The sequence below is a fragment of the Leuresthes tenuis genome, unplaced genomic scaffold, assembly GCF_036924035.1.
Source record: "Leuresthes tenuis unplaced genomic scaffold, fLeuTen1.0.hap1 SCAF_16, whole genome shotgun sequence".
Lineage (NCBI taxonomy): Eukaryota > Metazoa > Chordata > Actinopteri > Atheriniformes > Atherinopsidae > Leuresthes > Leuresthes tenuis.
Window position 1 is genome coordinate 10,076,438 of NW_027325370.1, and position 20,199 is coordinate 10,096,636.

The 20,199-nt window shown below is 38.9% G+C and overlaps 2 protein-coding genes across 2 annotated transcripts; one reads left to right on the forward strand and one right to left on the reverse strand.

Moving 5' to 3' along the window:
* Positions 1 to 238: 238 nt before the first annotated feature.
* dffa (DNA fragmentation factor, alpha polypeptide) lies at positions 239 to 5,351 on the forward strand. Its single transcript, XM_072367351.1, has 6 exons — positions 239 to 473; positions 1,402 to 1,560; positions 1,661 to 1,815; positions 2,252 to 2,447; positions 3,174 to 3,301; positions 4,192 to 5,351. Exons 1-6 carry the CDS (start codon positions 380 to 382, stop codon positions 4,411 to 4,413), a joined length of 954 nt encoding a protein of 317 aa, XP_072223452.1. The 5' UTR covers positions 239 to 379; the 3' UTR covers positions 4,414 to 5,351.
* Positions 5,352 to 6,981: 1,630 nt separating this feature from the next.
* On the reverse strand, positions 6,982 to 11,575 carry masp2 (MBL associated serine protease 2). Its single transcript, XM_072367695.1, has 6 exons — positions 11,488 to 11,575; positions 11,197 to 11,419; positions 10,941 to 11,118; positions 9,691 to 9,822; positions 7,556 to 7,752; positions 6,982 to 7,338 (listed from the first exon to the last, which is right to left on the reverse strand). Exons 1-6 carry the CDS (start codon positions 11,517 to 11,519, stop codon positions 7,165 to 7,167), a joined length of 936 nt encoding a protein of 311 aa, XP_072223796.1. The 5' UTR covers positions 11,520 to 11,575; the 3' UTR covers positions 6,982 to 7,164.
* Positions 11,576 to 20,199: the final 8,624 nt, after the last annotated feature.

The following is a 20,199-nucleotide window of genomic DNA, read 5'->3' on the forward strand; positions in this document are numbered from 1 at the left end:
TTGTATTCAACTTGTGTACATTCTCTTTGAAATGCCATGAAATGTCTTTCATTGTGAATTGTCTTCATTAAAATAGAACTAAACTGAACTGATGGGAAAACAAACACAAACAACGCTTCACGGGAGACATAACTTCTTAAATTTGAACAGTTTATTGGCTGCTCCCCGTCATAATCTTAAGATTGTATTGTAAACAGCACAACGGGACCGACATGTCTGAAGTTGGTATTATTTGAAACTACATATCCCAGAATCCATAGCGCTACGGCGGCGGTTCCGTGTTCATAGAGAGGTAGTAGTAGATGATAGTGCATAGCAGTTGTTGAGCCATATTAAAGTAAAACGAAAAAGAGATAGGTGTCTAAGCTTTAAGCCTACGATGACAGATATTAAAGCGTGTAAAGTATGCAACTTCACACGACAAAAATCATACGGAGTAGTTGTTCCCTCTTTGAATGAGCTGAAGAAAAAGGGTGAGTTGACTTGGTTTCAATTCCTAAACGTGTCTGAAGAGCAGCATCCTTGTAAAGCTTCTTTTGGATTTTAAATCATGTTATTTAAGAAGAAGGTTGGATAAATTAGTATCCCATTGTTCTGGTTACCTAATTTAGACGTTTTACTGTGTCTTTGTTAAGTCAAAGAAATGCAATAATGTGCGGTCATAGTCAGGACTTGTGTCTGCCACTAACAGTAGAACCATGGTGATGATACCGCCTGGTTTAAGCATACTTATCTGTCTTGATCAAGAGCAAGCTGTGTGCAGCTATAATTCCCTTTTCACCGTGTTCAAACTTGCAGGAGCTAAACATGAAGTCAGTCCTCTGTTCCTGCTCATTCCTAAAATGCTAGTCAGCAGGCGTTGCCCAGATCGACTTAAAGGTGTTTGCAAGACATTTATTTTAGACTTTAACCAAGCAGACCTAAAATACTGTGTCATCTTGTAGGTACAAGATGTATTTTAGATCTTTACAAATTCTTGTAACTCTCAATGATACCGAAGAATATATATTTTTGTAATTTAGAACCTTCTACTATTTAAAAATGTCATTATTAATGGCGTCTTTATATTGTTGCTATTAGCCAATTATTCACATTCCAGCCCAACCAGGTTCAGTCAGCATGCAAACACCATGAAACTTGTGTGATTTTCAAAGGCATGCCAGCAGGCTGCTTTTGGCAACTGCTATTGTTGTTCTCTCTGGCAAATAAAAATAGTGATTATGAACATGGGAGTGACACATTCATGGAGTAACCTGTTTGAAGTTCTTTGTATTAAAACAGCTCAATATCCTGTTATGTAAGAGATGTGACCGCTTTTAACATGTGGCATATATTCTGTCCCTTGGTTTTATTGTTTGCTATGGCGTATGACTAAATCACAAAAGTCTGCTCTTTCTAAAGGGTGCGAGTTTCTTGGGCTCAGCCCCACTGACCCGGTCACAGTGGTCCTGGATAATGATGGGACGATAGTTGAGGATCAAGCCTACTTTTTGTGTTTACCCTCAAACACAAAGTTCATGCTGTTGCACGACAAAGAGACCTGGGCTCCAGGTCATAAGAGTAAGCAGGTTCATATGTCTAAAATTTGGACTATTTCCTATGAATGTATCTATGAAATGTTCATCTTTGTGTGTGGGTATCCACTTTATTCGCACTGTAGTTGATGGTGGCACGGCTTGGATGGCGAGAGATTCCATGTTACTGGATACTGATACTGTGGATACATCCAGTACTGCAGCACTCTGGTGGGATCTGGCTCAGCAGTTGAAGCAGGACCTGACAAGCATCATTCTCATGTCTGAGGCAGACCTACAGGTACCAACCTGATTGCTCTTTCACCATAACTTCCTGTCAGGCAGAGTGCACCAGTGGGTGGAGTGGTACTTGGAAAAACACTCTTTCCTCTGTTGTCTCACATGTTGAATTATAACATTATACGTCACTAAATTTAATTGATAGACTAAGCTACTTATTTTAAATGATATTCCTAATATAAATGGTTTGTGTTGCCAAAGCCTGATGTAGTCTTTTTTTTCTTTTTGCTGCTCTGCCTTCATGGCTTTTTGAAAATTATTAAAACATATTTGAGTCCCACTCAGAGCTCTCGACCCTTCGAAAAGACAAACCTTTCAACTTAGCATAAGTCAACCTCACATGCACGTTTTTAAGTGCTTTAACCCACAGCTACAAGTTGTTTTCCACAGTAGTATGTTACTGCTTTGGGAATAATCTGTGTCACCTACTGTTTCAGAGCTTAGTGGACGCCCCGCACTCTGAACTAGCCTCTGCTCTGGGCTTCCATGAGAAAAAGGCCCAGGACCTCCAGGAGACACTGCAGAGGGTTTTGGATCGAAAGGAAGAGGAAAGGCAGTCAAAGGAACTGCTCCAGCTGTACCTCAAAGCCGTGGAGAAAGAGGACAGACAGCAGGAGGAGCCCAGCCAAGCAGGTACGGCTGTGTCAATATGTTGGTTTTCATTTTTACTGCTTAGAAATAGTTATTTGAAATAACTGTCTGGGACTTTTTATTCCAGTCAGTTTTGTTCTCCAACAAAATAGAAACTGATATATTTATACTTCTTGGCTACAGAGTCAAGTTTATTTTTGTATTTCATTTGAAATAAAAGCAAAATGTACTGTGCTTTTTGAGACATATGTGCTTTAGAATGTATTGCCTCTGCAAATCTATGGCAGCATAATCTGGACACCCTTCAATCTACTCTTGAAGCTGATGAGTTATAAATGTTATCAAATATATGGGACTGTTTTTTTTTTCTATCGTTATCATTCTTAGGATCAGATTTGTTTATCGTAGTAAGTGTAAAATGCTTTTTCGTAAAATATTTGCTGTAAGTCAGAGTCTCTCTGGGTCTTTGCTGTAATATCACCAAAAAAAGCTGTGATCAATAAGCATGAGTACAGCACCGAACAAAACAATCACTGGGATTCTATGACTGTGCAGTTCAGTCGTCTTTGACATATCTGTGATCAACCCATTCTCTTTGCTGGCTCGCATTTGTTTGCTCACAGTGGGGGAACTGCACTTGTGCCTTTTCGTCACTAGATGGAATCATTGTTGTTGCTCAATAATCCCACCCCTTGCAGTGATTCACTATGATCAGTCCTTTTATATATAGCAAATGGTCCTCAGAGAAAACCTTTTTCAATATGTCAGGTACAGGGGATGAAGATTTGCCAGATGGAATGGAGGTGGACTCAGCATCTGGATTCCTGTCCAGGACACTGATGGTCCTGAAAGGCAAAACAAGCCCAGAAACCAGACTTTCCACTGAGGATCTGCAGGTACTTCTCTGACTCAGTCTGCCTCAAAACCTCTGGACATACAATTTCGGCTCAATTTGACTTTTTTATTTATACTTTCTACAACTGCAAGTGCTTCAAAGACTCCAATATGGCTTAGAACCAGCAAAACAGTTCATGCAGCAGATTAAACAGAGCTGCGTAACCAAGGTTCTTCTGCCCAATCTGCCTTAATATATTTCATCATCTTCTTACGTCACTCCTTCTGATGCAAGGCTTGTGTTTAGCAATCACCATGTTCACACCTGACATAAACATACATCTTTGTTAATACGGTCCCAAGTGGACAGCTGTAAGTATGTCAGTTCACACCTCTGGCATTAGAATGTGTCAAGAAATGCATCCCAAGCGACCGCTTGTGATCAGATCGCACTCCCCCGCTCTATGTTCGAATGAACTCGGCATCATTCCTGTTCGCAGAAACCAAATGTTGGAATCTTGCACGTATTTCTGCATATGCCTTTAGCAGAGCCTACCTATTACTGGCAATTAACTCCAAGTCAAATCTAGTCAAATCAATCCAATGTGTGATTAACGCATAGGCGACACAATCGCTCACTTTAAATAGATTTAGTGCAGCCACACATGTTGTTAGAGCTGTCCACTCATGATTGAGTTTAACATGTAATGATGACAAAGCAAGTACTGAAATTCATCTTTACTTTATCAGAGACATGATTCTGGCATGTAATCCAAAGGGAATTTATTCTAAAAGACCCTTTCAGTTCAGACACTAACGATAGCCTGCAATCAGCCCTCCTCTGACACCCTCCCCACAATTTTGCAGTGGTATACACATTTATGTTTCAAAGAAGCTGCACATGTTCAAAATACCAGAATGTGAAATCAAGCTTCCTTCTTTATTTTTATAGATGGTAGTGACCAGAGGGGTGGAAGCTATGCAGCAAGTGCTGGGCTGGAACACGGCGAAGACGACCGCGCTGCTGCAGGCCTGTGAGGCTGAACTGTCCACACGTCTCCAGCAGATTCAGGCCATGCGATCCATCAGCAGCACACAGCTGGACAGCAGCAGGCAGCCCAGTGCGACGAGCACAAAGGAGGCTGCAGAAACGCCAACCCAAGGCAGCACCTAGGACAAGACTTTACCTGAGCAGAGACTGATAAGAATTCACACTGCCTGCCTCGGGGGCTGTAGAATAGGATTCACTTTGTTACTGTTTATATGTACACTGCTGGAATATATGAATGTTAAGGGTGTTGACATTTGCATCACTTAGTAAAACTTGCGAAGCACTTGGATGCTTTACGCTTCAGGAAGAAGCTGGATGATCTGCACTAGTCATGTTTACCAAAGACATCATGACATTAACCACTTTGCATCTGCTTTCTATATTTTTGACGAGTGCCATGTTGTGAAAATAACTACACAGTAACAGATTAATGTGAAACTCTGTATACAGACAGGGGACATCTTAGTTTAGTTTAGCATTAAGGCTGAAAGTGGTCGAACAGCTTTGTCCAGAGAAAACAAAATCTGCCACCCAACTCTTCCCAAGCTCACAGACTAATGCTTTGAATCTTTCTATAGTCTCTTCTTGTTTTTTCACTAGATGGAAAGACAATTGATTGCACATGTCCAAGAAAGAGTTCAACAATGCTCTGCTCTGGTAGCTTTATGGTGAAGTCATGTACCTCATGACTTAGTACTTACTATCTCATGAGTCCTCTGTAACCTTTAGATGAACTCAGGCTAGCTGTTTCCTCCTAGTTCCCCAGTCTTTTCTCTAAGCTTGACTGCCTGCATTTACCTCCACATTTAGCTGTCAGATATGAAAATGATACATTTCTGATCTAAATTTAAACAAGAAAACAAGTGGCCATTTTCCTAAGATATGGAACAAGTTGTCCAATGATTCATTTAAGCTGTTACTTTAAAAATCTGCTTTCCAGTATATTTACCAATAGTGCGGGAAAATATGCACTGGATTATATTAGATAGAAAGTTTAAAAAATATAGGTTAAAATGTACTTTAAAGTTATAAGAAGTGTTACTTTGGTTATTTCACATGAGAATAAAATATTTCACATGAGCTGTCACTGAAATGACACAGAGTTCTTTTTGGAAGTTTAAATTAGAAATCTGGTAAGCAGGCTCATAATGTGGATCCTAACTCTGTCTTCTTTGGTATCCTTGTTTTTTCTCCCACAAACGTTTAACTCTACTCACAGTTTATTACTCTAAGCTGCTGAATAGATTTTCTTGGTAAACATCAGCAAGAAAAGCGCAGCATTTTTACATGGATTTAGAAATCCATATTGGAATGTAGAACGAGAATCAATGTAACCGGACAAGTTCTCTTTAAGACCGTCTATCGTATACCACTGTGGAAGTTATGTATCAGTCTGGAGGCTGTGTGATGTAAGCCGATGTGGACAATGTGTGCAGGTCCGTGTGACTCATGCTCAAGATGGCATTTCTCATGCCTGTCATCTCCTCCATCTCTTAACAATGAATACAAATTATGGATCTGAATTTGAGAAAAGATGTTTTTGTGTTGTGGCGTTATTAAAGGGTCAGCTGTCCGTTTCGCTGTTTTCAACAGTGTCACCACTTTGAAGAGGATCATTTTAAATGCATCACAGTGGGAACGTGTATATGACTGTAAAATGTGTGATTTGAAAAGTGCTTCTTCAAAGAATTGAGTTGCTGCAGAGTTTTTTAAAACAAATTGATATGAATAAATAAATAAAAATAATTAGACAGGGCTACATCTTTCTCATATTTCTTTCGACACCAACTTACTATGTTGGTGCATGAGTGAAACAGCAATCGGCATACGAGCTCCAAGCCTATTGGCAACGTGCTGCTGCTAGGTATTTTCCAACAGCTGGTTAATGGGTTTCATGGTGTGCGTAATTCCTGTGGAATTGGCTCCAACTAGGCTGAACAGTGTGGAGTGAGTATGATGCAGTGCAGAAGCAGTCGATTGTGCTATCGTGTGTCACACTGTCTATATGGTGTAGATGATGACTCAACAGTGCTCAGATAAGAAGTACAGGTTTGCTCTGTAAGCACCCAGGTGCCCTCAGGACTGTCAGGGCATTTTATGCTGGAAACAAACCGTATCCCATGTGATGGGATGATTTCCACCTAAGAGATTGTAAATGCCAAGGTGGGATATGGGTCAGTACATACCTTGCCTTGCTATGTTGTGGCTTTCAAACTTCAAGTCTTCAAGCCAAATTTAACATACTAAGGTTTAAAAAGTCATAGGTTCATAGACAAGTCCTGTTGGCTTCATTCTGCCCGAGTATAACAAATAAAGAGAAGTACTTTCTTTCACACATTCACACGGTCCGGTGGGCTTTTTAGGGCCTCTTCTGGAGCACACAGATAAAGAAAAGTGAATGCGAAAGTGCTGAATAAGAGGCAATTTCATGAGATTGAAAAAAAAACCCTACAAAGACTGTTTTGGTAGAGGAGATGAGCTGGGATTACTGAGAACAAGCTGCATAATGTATGAAGCTAAATGACTTCCATAATATGCTATTTGCAAATTGTGAATTAAAAACGTCTTCAGCCACGACAGAACAGAATAACTGTGTGATGCCAGGGGCTGTATTCTGCCGCATAACCTTAAACAAAAATGCATTTTAGATCATATATTTACTCACGTTTTATTTTTAAGGCACATGTGATGCTGGACTTAATAAAAAAAAAAAACTGTCCCCTAAATCTTGTTTTATTTGCAAAACGGGACCAACAATGAAACAAAATTGCAGATTTCAAAACAATTTGTGCTAATGAAGTGACAGAAACATCCCAAAACAAGAAATCAAGACTGCTGAAAAAAGTTTGGTGTTCCACCAAAAATCTGTCGGTTCTAATTTAAAGTGAGAGATTCAGCTTTGGTACTGGTGAACTTGATCTTCCATCCCTTGTTTTTCCCACTGGAGTCGGATCTGAATGCAATACGCACTTCATAACTCCCTGTGTCAATGCGGCCTGGTGGTGTTGAGCCACAGAAGGGTCCGTACTCTTGTCCTGCCGTTGAGATCTTACAAAAGGAGACATCGAACAAGAAAAGAAAGGGATGTTGATTCATTACCTGACTGACTGATGTCGAGCCACACTTAAATAAACAACAAATCACATGACCGTATATCACCCAAGGAGGACATGTCAGTGACAGGCTACCACGCAGGCATGTGGAGGAATACATTGCTTATTCATTATCTTGTGAGTTAGACTCTCGCAGAAGTCTCAGAACTGACCTTCAACATATCATACGGACAGGGGACATCTTGGTGTCCCTCTATGTCAAAGGGTTCCAGGAAGTCCAGGATAATTCTGGAGCCCTCTGGTAGCCGGATAGTGTGGTCACACTGGCTCATGGGTGGATAGGGGCTCGGATAGCTCGGACTGGTCAGAACCCCAGATGGAGACATCAACACCTGGCTTTGGCATGGTACTGCAGGGAAGACACACGTTAAGCATTCTGTGGCGTGATTTTGATATTTTGTCCTGATGCTCGTGTTCAAACCTTGATCTCCAAACCCAGTTCCAAAAAGTTTGGATGCTGCGTGAAATGTAAATTAAAACAAACTGCATTGTTTTGCAAACTTTGTAAACCAATTTTTTTTCACAAAAGAATGTAGAAAAAGTATTTGATGTTGAAAGAGGGTGGAAAAAAAAATATCGGCTCATTATGCATTTGAGTGCAGCAACGCATACCAAAAAAATTGGGATGGGGACAACAAAAAGCTGGAAAAGTAAGTGGTACCTAAATCAAAACAGGTGAAGGAACATGTAACTAAATAGGTCAGCTGGAAAAGGTTTGGGTATAATAAGTGAACCTTAAATAGGCAGAATCTCTGGAAAGTGCAAAGAAATTTCAGAGTAAAGTGGAAAACTGTTCTGTGGTCAGACTAATCAAAATTTGATATTCTTATTGGAAATCATGTATGTTGTGCCCCTCTGTCTGAAGAGAACAGGGATGTTATCAGCCCTCAGTTCAAAAGCTTGCATCTCTGATGATATGGGGGTGCATTAATGTCTGTGGAACTGGCAACTTGCATATCTGGAGAGGCATTGTGAAAGCTTAAAGGTACATACAGGTTTTAGAGCAGCACATGCTCCCATCTAGACAATGTTTCTCTCAGGGAAGGTCTTGCATATTTGAGCAAGATAATTATAGACTACATACTCCATCTATTAAAATGGTAACACTTTATGGTGGAAGAACTGGACCGCTGGCAGGTCCAACAACTGGTCTCCTCAGTTCCCAGATATTTACAGACTGTTGTCAAAAGAGGTTCTTTGTTATACATGTTGTTGCCATCCAATTCAAGATGAGTGCAATATTTTTATATTAATAATCAAATTTCTGACTGTTATAAGATAAAGACTGTAAATAAGATAAAATATTGGTTTATGGTATTATTGGAAAGTACCAGCTATAAAGCTGTTTTTTATAATCAAAGAAATACAAATTTTCACATGGTCTGAAAGAAAATTCTGGCGTCATAATTGATGGGGTTCATTTAGCTTTGTGATATTGCCCCATTAAGTATGCAGATGTTAGGCACAAAAACAAATGAGCATTGCAAAGTGGCAGAGTTGCTGTAATTTAGATAATCAGTAAAATCTGTGGGCAGATAATCATTTTTGTCTATTCATTGCATGGTTTGTTTTGCCATCCTTTTTCCTCTGGCAAAGTATAATAATTTAAGGCACATCAGCTGGTAATTGTGATTAATTACCTTGTGTCAGTGCACTATTAGTGCTGCGCACAGGTATCAATTTTTAACGCCATTATGAAGTTGCTTTTCCCTTAGGAATCGACAGTGATTAACCTCGCCACACACCCACTAGCAGAAATCAACAACTTAATGCGTCAGTATTCCTTTCAGTATGAAAGTAGTTAGCACAGGCCAGCTATGGTAGAAATAAATCCAGTATGTAACACCATAAACTCCAGGCTACAATGTGAAATTACAAAAGTATTTTTGAAGACTTGTTCTGCAGAGCTGTGAAACGATTAGAACAGATGTTCCTAAAATCATTGGATGTATGTCTACGTAATCTTCTCAGAACGTCTGTAAATATGTCAGCACCACATGAATCAACTGTGACAAAATTTGGGCATGTTTATGTTGGTATTAGAAGATGCAGTGGAATTTACAGAGATATCTCACAGTTCTGAAAATTGGCTTCTTTTGAAAATTGGCTCTCAGTAAGGAGCTGACAAGGAGTTTATTTAGCCAGAGAAACATACCCTATTTACAGAAATCAATGATCAACGCTGCATGCCAAGCTCTTAACGCTGCACCTCACCGCATAGCTTTTACTACCTCTGATTGCACCCAGATGAATGTGCCTCTTGAGCTCCAGTTTATATGGCTCTTACCTGTGCAGGATCTTTTGTTGTCATGGAGAAGGTATCCTTGCCTGCACGTGCAGTAATAGCCTCCGATGTAATTGTGGCAAAAATGATCACACACTCTCTCACCGTCAACCTTGAACAGACACTCATTGATGTCTGAGAGAGACAAACACGGTGGAGAGTGAATCACTACACAGTAAGTAAGCATTTTCCATCCATGAGCAGATTTATAAAACAAAACATGGGATTGTCTTCATTTGAATAGTTTTCAAAACGTTTGTGAATCTTATATAAATTATGGTTATTTACTTAAACTTAAGTTAAACACACTATTGCTACAATTATACTACAATTTGGTTTGTCTTAACTCTAGCTCATACAAAAAGTATCTGAAAGTGCTACAACAGGCTTCAGGTGTGATCCTCAAAGGCAATTAAAGTAAGACTTTAGATCAGTAAAATAAACTATGGCAACAGATATTGCAGAAAAAACTCCCCAAAAAAGATGCAAAGAGGACCCTTACATACTGAGTTTATAAATGTAGCAACAGTTGATTCTTCAAACTATATGTGACATCAGGTGCCTTCTTGAGTAATGTCTAGCTTTGCCTTTGGTGACTTATGAGTCACTAAATTCCTGCAGTAATTTATCTCTCTTACATTGTACATGTAGTTTGTTATCTTTCTTTATTTCCAAAGCTGTTTTCTCTCATGTGCTGGACTCCTGACACGTTCTAGAGATGCTTCGCTATGGTCAGTGTTGTTGTAATGGAAACATAAATATATTTTTTGCATCACGTCCCGCCACCTGTGTGGGCTACACAGAAGACCCCCCACAACAATTGGCTGTGTTCAATCCCTTGAGGCAGAAACAGCCCCATCCCCAACCTTTTCTAATGCACAACATCAAAATGCCCTTTCCATAGAGCCAGTGCTAGGTTGGTCTCTCCTGTGCAGCTTCTGTAACTTTACTGTGCAACATAACAGAGTAGAAGAAGGAGGACCTGCACTGTGTACCTATAAACAGCTCAATCTAATGCAGCGTAAACTAACAATACCTATTCAATTACTCAAACATAGTTATCAATTTTATCTTGCATTTCTGCCATCATACTGCTATAGTTCTTCATACTTTGACATTGATACATTGCTTTTCCTGTAATTATATAAATCTGCTATATTTTTACAGATGCTCTACCACTCTCTACTCAGTGTAATTATGAAAGCCAAAAATAGATATGCCTACTGGCAACAAATGTCCCTATTTTGCATCACCTTCTGAGGTGTAAAATGCTTGGAAGCCGGTGAATCGGCCCTCGTTAGAGTAGTCACTCCTAAAAACCACTGACATGAGGTTCCCAGCTGACAGGATGATGGTGTTCCTGGGGGTGCTTTCAAAGTTCTTTTCCTCCTCGCCGCAGAACCGCAAGGTTTCGTTTCCCTCTGCCAAAACCTGGTTTGACAAGGTCAAAGGCCTTCCAGTAAGCAAGCTCTCCAATGCAGATAATTTGAATTTCTTTCCTACATGTACCTGAATGTAGTCATATTCACACTGGTTGGAGGGCTCCAAGCTGAAATGGGTGAAGTAGAGTTTGATCCGGTGGCCTTGTGGGACGGTGATGTTCCACACTATGTGCTGGTTGTCAGGGTATGGCTGGGGGAAGTCGGGGGATGTGAAGCTGCCATATAACCCTGTCATTTCCACACTCAGTGAGACACGCAGGAGGCAAAATAGGACAAATACACAAAAACCACTGAGAGAATTGGTTGGATAGAAGCAGTTTTGAATATAATTTTCCAAAAATGAATAACTGACACCCACCTGGCCATGCTTTCTTCACAGTCCTCTGTCATTGCCTGTTTTGGAATGGTTCCCTCTCACTGATAGGAGGGTAAATGAACTCAGCTGTCCTGGCTGGCTCACATTAGGTAAACAAAGTGAAACAGGCACATGATCAGCGTGTCATCATCCCCCACCTTCTTCAGTCACAGAAATCTATTAAACTGACATATGTCAGAACAGTTAGTATTCTTTCTACTGCACTTCATCACTTTTTCTTGTGATATATTTCTTACACTTCAGTTTTTACAAACGGAGAGCTTAGTTGTGACTTATGACTGGAATAACTATATTCTTCTCATTCATTGCATCTAAAAATATGAATGACAAATCCAGAATGTCAGAATATCAATAAATAACACATTTTTAAAACTATTTATGTTTTTTTTTACGTTAATCATTACAATCTAAAAACAATTATGATATGGAAATCATCCATCACTTTTGTCATACTTCAGTACTTTGTGATTCTCTAATGTAGACAGTGATGGTGATGAGACAAGACTCATGCCGCTAACTAATTATGTCAGACCCTGCTCCTGTGATAGCCAAGCTGTGAGGCTGTGAAACAAAAGCCACAGAGAAATGAATACACTGTAACCACAACATCTACCAGCCTAGCTGTTTTGTTTGCATCTCATTACTGTATTAAAGCTGAAAACAATCAATGCTACATCAACAACAGTTTCCCAGTAAATGAAACCCAATCACATACTTGTTTTTTCAATTCTTTCTTACATGCCTGGCATTGCACTTTGTCAAATTATTACAATAAGGGAACTGCAGAGCATTTGTGCCGTCTGTTTTAATGGAATATGGATATTGATGTTAGTCAAATACGACTGAGGCCTTTCAACTAGCAACAGTTATGTGATAAGTAGCTTGTAATAACCAAACCTCTGTTTCCTCTAACACTACAGCACTAATGGCTAGCATTTGACGTGAATAACAATAATTATCCACATGCACATCAATGCTAATTTCCATTTTCAAAGGACCTTTTTGATGGTACTCTTTCTCAGCCATAACCTTTTAGTTCCCCTGATTGTGAGCTGGTGGGATGTTGAGACTCAGTGTGGTCTTTACTGACAGCAGATGTTCTCCGCTTGGACGTCATTCAGCTGCAACTCAAGCTTTTATGATCCGGTATGATGCACCAACAGAAATGGTGCCCTCTGACTCAAAACCGAGCAATTCTGGGGATCTAACTTCATAAATGAAAAGTAATAATAATGATGGTATTTATGCCCTTTGCAACATCTAGGTCCAGCATCTCTTGTTTGTTGCCTCTTCGTGTGGATTAATTCCTATTTTCTTATTGATTTCTTGAGAACTCATCTTTAAGGTAAAATTAGACAAAGATCCTCTCCTTTCCAATTAATATTATCCTACAAGGAGATTTATCACCTGTCGTGGCACCATAAACATCTTGTCTGTGGTGCATTTTGCATCTTTCCAACCAGTTTTCCTCTCTGATAAAGAGTGAACTTTTTGAAGGATGTAAGATGTTTTCAGAAGGGAATGATGGACTCCTGAAAACTCTCAGAATATTTTGCTTTACATCAGTGGTAAGATTATTGTGAGATAAACACTGCAGCCTCCAGGGGCTGCTAATGCTTTCTTTTTGATTGTCAAACTACTCTATGTTGTTTTACCCGCTTTAATATTTCTCTGCTCATATTTGCAAATTAGATTATATTCATTCTAGTTCATTTTTCCTTTTTACATGTATTTGCATATCACAGTTATTTGAGCTCATTTGGATCATATTGGCTTTGTCTGAAGATTTAATAATTCAAGTAATTAGTACTGATTAATAATTATCATCAGTCAAACTGATCTTAAAATGATACAAATGAACAAAACAAAATTTAAAAAATGGTGTCAAATTGCTTCTACCAATGAAAATGCTATTACCAATAAAAAAAAGCACAACATAGTATTTATTTTGAAATAGTACAATCTCGCTTTCATTTTTTATGAAATTTTACATGAGTAGCAAAAATAATAATTATGAAACGGCTGAAACGGTTATTTTGTAAGATAATACAAAGACTACAGTAATTTCAACCAATAACATTAACACAAAATATAGTTTGGACAAGGTGCAAATGAGCACAAGTTTTTAATTTGTATGTTGTTTTAAGGTTTGCTGTTGCTGAGTCTAAGTCCTCTGTTTAAATATCATTCAATGTTTGGCACTGAAATGCCACAGCTGTAGTAATTAGAAGTTGCAAGTTGGTCAATCCGTCATAATGTACTGCTTGTTCGTTTTATTGACTGATGTTTTGGAGAGTTCTGAGCAATAATCTGCAGCCTGCACCGATTTATAAAAAGTAACCTCATCCTTCAAAAATGCCTTCAGCGACTGACAGCATCAATTTTTTCATCGTTTCTTGCCTTTTATAACTTGGGAGCTTTAAGTGGCCATTCTGTTTTTATCCTTAGGCCATACTTTTAGGTGCAAACAACTTTTCCTTCTATTGTGGCTGACTGCAGACTGCAGGGAGTATTCGGTAGAGACCAAACATAGAGATGAAACGAAAGCACAATTAATTTGTAACTGGAAGCCTTTCATTTAATCACAACCTACTGGGTATGATGTAAGCAAAACATTTGACATGTTCAAACACCTGGTCAGTAATTTGCTGCTCAGTTAAATTCAGTGATGTTGCCAAATCATAGCATATATCATCCTACAGGAGTTTAAACAGTAGAGTCTGGGCAGGTATTCAGTTCCTCATGGGAGCACCCCGGTAACCTATGTCTACAGCAGAATAACCAAGGGATGGTTCAGGGTTAATCACCCAAGACAGTACTAACAATAAGCTTCATCAAAAAGGAATGTTTTAACATTAGACTTAGAAAGGGTTTCTGAGTAGTGATTTCTTGGGATAATAGTATGACAGAGTTAGGTAATTAAGGGTTTTGTATGTGGGGAGCAGGATATCAGAATTTGTTCTGAATTTAACAGGAAGCCAGTAATGAGATACTAAAACTGGACAAATGGGGTCTCCTTTACTAGTTCATGTAAAAAATCTCACTATAGCATTTTGGATTCAATAGCTGGGAATGATAGTAGTGCAGTCTATCAGTAACAAATACATACACTACATATTTCTTTTATCTATTTTTATCACTCTGAGAACCTCTCAGTTTGTGGTATCAGATGCAACACTGTGATCTGACGTGACAAGTATACCATGAGTCCATAGTCAAAGGACTGATTAACACAACTTCAGCTGGTGATAACATCAATTCACATTTAAATGTTTTAATTCCTGGAGAGTAAGGAAAGTATGGTACGTGTCAACGTCTGCTTTTCTCTCCAAAATGTACTTGATTAAAAGGACAAAAAAACAAATACATAATAAAACATGCATTACACTTGGGTTACCTTTGGGTTATTGGCTTACAATTCACCCTATCACAAAGTTAAACGTACTCATTGTAAAAGTGACACAAAATGCCACTCAGGGAGTTTCAACATGATGCCAAGGGGGCCAGACCGATCATTCATATGTCACAAAATGGCTTTGAAACCAATCTTATATTGTACGTGTGCGTCATGAAAAATGCTAATCTGAAAAACACTAACTGAATTCAGTGTCGTCTTTAAGCATGTACCGTGGATGATTTACTAACACACACACACAGCTGAGCACTCACTAGAAACGTGAAGAGACCCAAGGATCAGGCTGTTTTGATTTCAGCATGATCAAATCTCAAATGTCCATGTGCGCAACACAGACACTGCCCTCACAGCACTGCTCCGCCTGCTTGCTGTGCCATGCAGTAATGAAGTGCTTCCTCATAGGAAGCCAGTCAGCCAGTCATTAAACAAAAAATAGTCCATTTGAGATCAGTTGAAACTGACATAAGGACGGTCACTGTTTGTGTCTGAGAGTCAACAAAGGGGAGCGATGGTGATATAGGGAGAAATGCCATGTCTGATGACGGAAGGACAGAAATAGGGAGAGTTTCTTTGATTTCATTCCCTTTTCATATGATTTGCACCTCTCTGCTGGTCCCTCAGTGACCACTACAGGCTGCCATCACAGTTTTTTCTGACCGCCACTATGTTAGTGCATCTTTCTCTAATAAATACCACACTATGCTAGTGCAGTTTGTGAGTATATTTACCTACATTCTGCCATCTTTGTCCTTTCTCTCTTCCGTTGGCTGCAATCACAGCAGCCTCAACCACCCACAGACTGTAAACTGTAATTAAGGACTTGAATAAGTAGGGATGTGTCAGTTGAGCTGAACACCAATGAACAATGTAGACTTAATCCACTGTAATTTGCTCGTCCACTGCAGTTATGCAGAGTTTGGTCTACCTCAGCACATTACCTGCTGCATACTGCTGACAGTTTAAAGCAGAGAGCAGTGTCCAACAGACATTCAGTCATTTCTCAGTGTTTGATTTCAAGAAAAGTTGATGACTTTCGATGACGAGATGCTTGTGTGAGCATCCATTTTTCTTTCAGAGTGAAGAAAAAAAAAACTGTTTCCAGTGTTATTGCTTCCTGTAGCTCCACCATCTTGCTCTGTTTTCACATTCCAAACAACTGCCTTGATTTTAGGCTCAAGGCCACATGTTCAGGAGCCACAGAAACAGAATTGATTGACTGTTGTGAATATGTATTTTCATTTATCTTTGTTTCGAGAAGTGACGGGTTCATTTTAATGTTTCCCTTATCGGCACTATTGTTCCTGCTTATTGTTAGTGGGCATTGAGAATCAAAAGCCCACGCACGCATGCATTGAGGTAAAAAAGCAAAAGACTTAAATTGAAAACCCACCTGGAAATGTCTCACAGCCATTTGTCGCAAAAGACTTCAGTTTTCTGCAATTTATGACACATTTTATGACACAGACACAATATGACACAGTAAGGAAGAACTAAACTTAAGAATGTGTGTTGTCATGGGCAGAGAATAAAAATGTGGGGGGTATAATCAGTGTTCAGCAGAACAAATAAGTAATCCAACAATAACAAAAATGATGATTGTTATATAATAATAGTTTGAGAAATATTAAAATGGCCTTCTTTGAAACAGATCACCATATAGTCAGATTTGGCTGTATCAGAGGAGTATTGTGCACGACTGACTGATCAAAACCTCTTCTGCATGGAGAATTTTGTGGATGAGGAAAGTTTCCAGCTGAACAGCTCAGTATCGTCTTTATGAATCTGTACTAACAGTGACTGGCTTTTGCATTTCAATTATTCATTCTTGTGACTGTGTTTTATTTCACGTTTCAAATTACCGCAGTAATGGCGTACCAGTACATTTGTATTAATAAATCCAAGGCTAAAACAAGAGACAGAAACAAGAAGTGATTATCATGAAAAAAAAAGAAGAATCCATTAAGTCTTTTGAAAGCAGTTGTGAGGCAAATGCTAAACCTACATTTTCTGTGTGTAATTTATTTTTCACCAAGCTTCACAGCATCCCCAGATGCTAATCAACACCAACGTCTCCTGATGAATTGATGTTGAGCCTTTTGTGCTGGAATTCATTCCTGACGTCAGACCCATTACTCTTTCAATTTGGCCTAGCGTGGCTCTTTTTCACAAATAACAAATATGGTCATTTCCTTGCTAATTCAAACAGGCTCCAGCTTTAGCAATTCGGCAAACTGCCATAAGGCAGTAAAGCCGTCAGTTACGCTGGTGTGAGAAAGCAATGATGAGAAATGGCACACAGGTGCTGCTCTCGCTCCTGAATTCTTTCCTTCATTATGTGAGCTCACCGCCACAGTGTTTTTTCCCTTCATTAAATTTCAAGCAGGTTTTGTTTTTATTTTTTTAACAAACCTGCTGAATCACAATTTAACACCAACAAAAGATTAACTAAGAGAAAATAAAAAGAACACACACCATGATTTAGTTTTTGGTAAGCCAAACTCATCTACCAATATTATTAACATTATGCAAAGACTTACTGTGGACATTTTAATGTCACGGTGACTGTGTAAAACTATATAATGGTGCACACAGGCCATAACTCAAAAACTCCAGTATTGATATTAATAAGAGGTTATTTCTTGTATAATTGATTAAACATTTTCAGGTTAGTTAGGCTTGAGAAAAATTACAACAGACCTGAACATTATATATGGATTTCCAATAAGAATAATGTCATGACTCTCTCATAAGCTGCATCAAGGACTTCACATTCCATTAATAACCAAAAACCATAACTGTCACCCATAATGCTGTGGTGACATTTAGCTTCTCAATGGCTCAAATCACTTATTTCTCTCTGTATTGTAGCCTAACCATTTGATACAAGGGGACTTCATGTTGTTGGAGCAAATCCTTGCTCTTTTACACAGTTAGAGCATCTCCAATCAGGTGCATTGTCATCCCACAAGAGCCCAATTGTCCTAAAAATAGTCAAAAGCCACACTACATACTTGGAGAACATAACATTACTTGAGATCCTTAGCTGCTGCTGTGGCAACAAATCTATTACAGGTGCAAAGGCTGAGCCCAGCGAGAATAGTTCTGGTGGCTAATCACATGAATGTCACCCTCGTGATTGCAGACCTACAGTACATTACACATATTGCGCTGTTTAAACAAGACACTCAAAATATTGTGATAGTTTCTTTTCAGCAAGAGGTCCTAGTCTTATAATGATACTATCAACATGAATGACTCCTGGTCATAGCACCCAGCGAAAGTGTAATGTTAACTCCCAATGTTTACTTTTGACTCAAGTATACTACAATATAGCAATTACATAAAAACAATATGACACTGTATGACATGAGTGCTTTGATTGTTTTCTTTCTTGAAGCAAAATCAATATTTTCTAACTGCTGAATATAACTAATAGATTTTTCTAACTTCCCTGGTTTGCCCAATGACCCCAATGGAACTTGGTCTTGCAGCTCAGTTGATTGGTCTCTACAACCTCGGCACCAGTATTTAGCTTCAACACTACATTCTGTTATTACATGTCTTAATAGACACAACGGTGAGATTAGCTGCGAGCGTAGTGTACAATTCAGTTGTTCAATGAAGCACAAAACAATTAATCTTTACATGCTTTATGCTGTCACCCAATTATGCTGTCTCTGCTTTGCAGTGCCTCTCTTTCACAGCCTATAAGTCTTCTCCCTTGCTGGCAAACCAAACTAAAATGTGACAGTTTATGTAAAGATGACTTACATAACTTACTTACATATGACTTACATATTAGCAGCAAAGCTATTAAAAAAAATTTTAATATAAAAAAAATTGATTACGTGTCGTTGAATTCTTGCACTCAAATGGATAACATTGGCATTTTCTCCTATTGATCTGTTATCAATACCTTAATGATGAGTGAAAATGTGCTTTTACACATTCTTTTGGAAAATTAAAGGTGAAACTTTGAATGATCTTATTTACAGGCGTTTTAAATACTTAATACACACAGTACTTGGCAGAATCCCCTCTGGCAACGATTTGGGTAGTATAACCATTTTTTTCATGGCAGAGCCTCTTGAGCTTCATCGCACTGGATGAGAACTCTGAATGATTATATGGCCAGAGTCGAGCAAATTTAGAGGTTTGCATGGGCAAAAAATAACTTGTAAGAAAAAAATACTTTAAGAACTGCCTAAAAAGACTACAGGTATATCATACTGAATTGTGGTGTCATGCTGTTAAACTGTTTTACGGTCAGAAATCAGGGCTCCAAGACACAGTGAGTAGGTTCTAAAGGTGAGCTAAATACAACCTTTCCCCTAATACTTTAATGTTATCATTTACTCCACTACACTGCACTACACTGTGTATTTGACAACTAGCTAGTTTACTGGTGTGCCCTCATCGTGCAGAAGTGATAATGAAGAAAAGCTGGATTAAATTAGTGAAGAGTGAAGCTGAAATGCAGCCCTGCAGATGTTTGAATGTTACACACCAGCTTCCAGCTCAGAAAAGGCGATTTATGATGGTGGATTGAAAGGCAGAGTTAACATTTTCATGCCATGGTTGTTAGGGGAAGTGCGAACTATAGTTATACAAGGTGCAGGTTATGTGTTTGTGATTCCATAGTTAAGCACTTTAACTTGGTTTAAACTGAACCAGCTCTGGTTAGTGTGATGCATTTTAGCTGTTCTGAGATCTGTCTGTGTCCTCAACCACTGTGCCCACATGTAGTTTTATATACATAGCAACTGTTTTAATCATTCATATTAGAGCTAAGTGGTTACTAATTGTTTTCTCTGATGTGACAAAGTCTGTACATTTGCTTGTATTTGGATTTTAAGCTTGGGTTTTGTTTGGGCACAGAGGCCACTCCACTCAAGCCTTGGCTGTACACTTTCATTCACTATCAACAATCGTCTCTTACATGAAGCTGGCGTTATTCAAAGGACTCTCTTGAATAAATCCACTTTCCACTTTACTATCCACTTTCCACCCAACTAGTGTTGGTTTGGAGCTTGTGCAAAACTTATAACCAGTTTTGTCTGTTTTGACTGCCAAAAGCACAGGCTTCAGCCCTGAATAAAAGATGCTGCACAGGCACCTAATTTTTGCTGGGACTGCTTACATCAGGAGATGGGTGCACTGTTATGGAGACCAACCACACCAAGTGAAAGTTTGTGACCTCCAAGTTTAAAATCCAAGCCAGCGTATTGTCTACTCTGCCTGTTTAACAAAGAATAAAAAGAAACTGGAGCCCAACATAG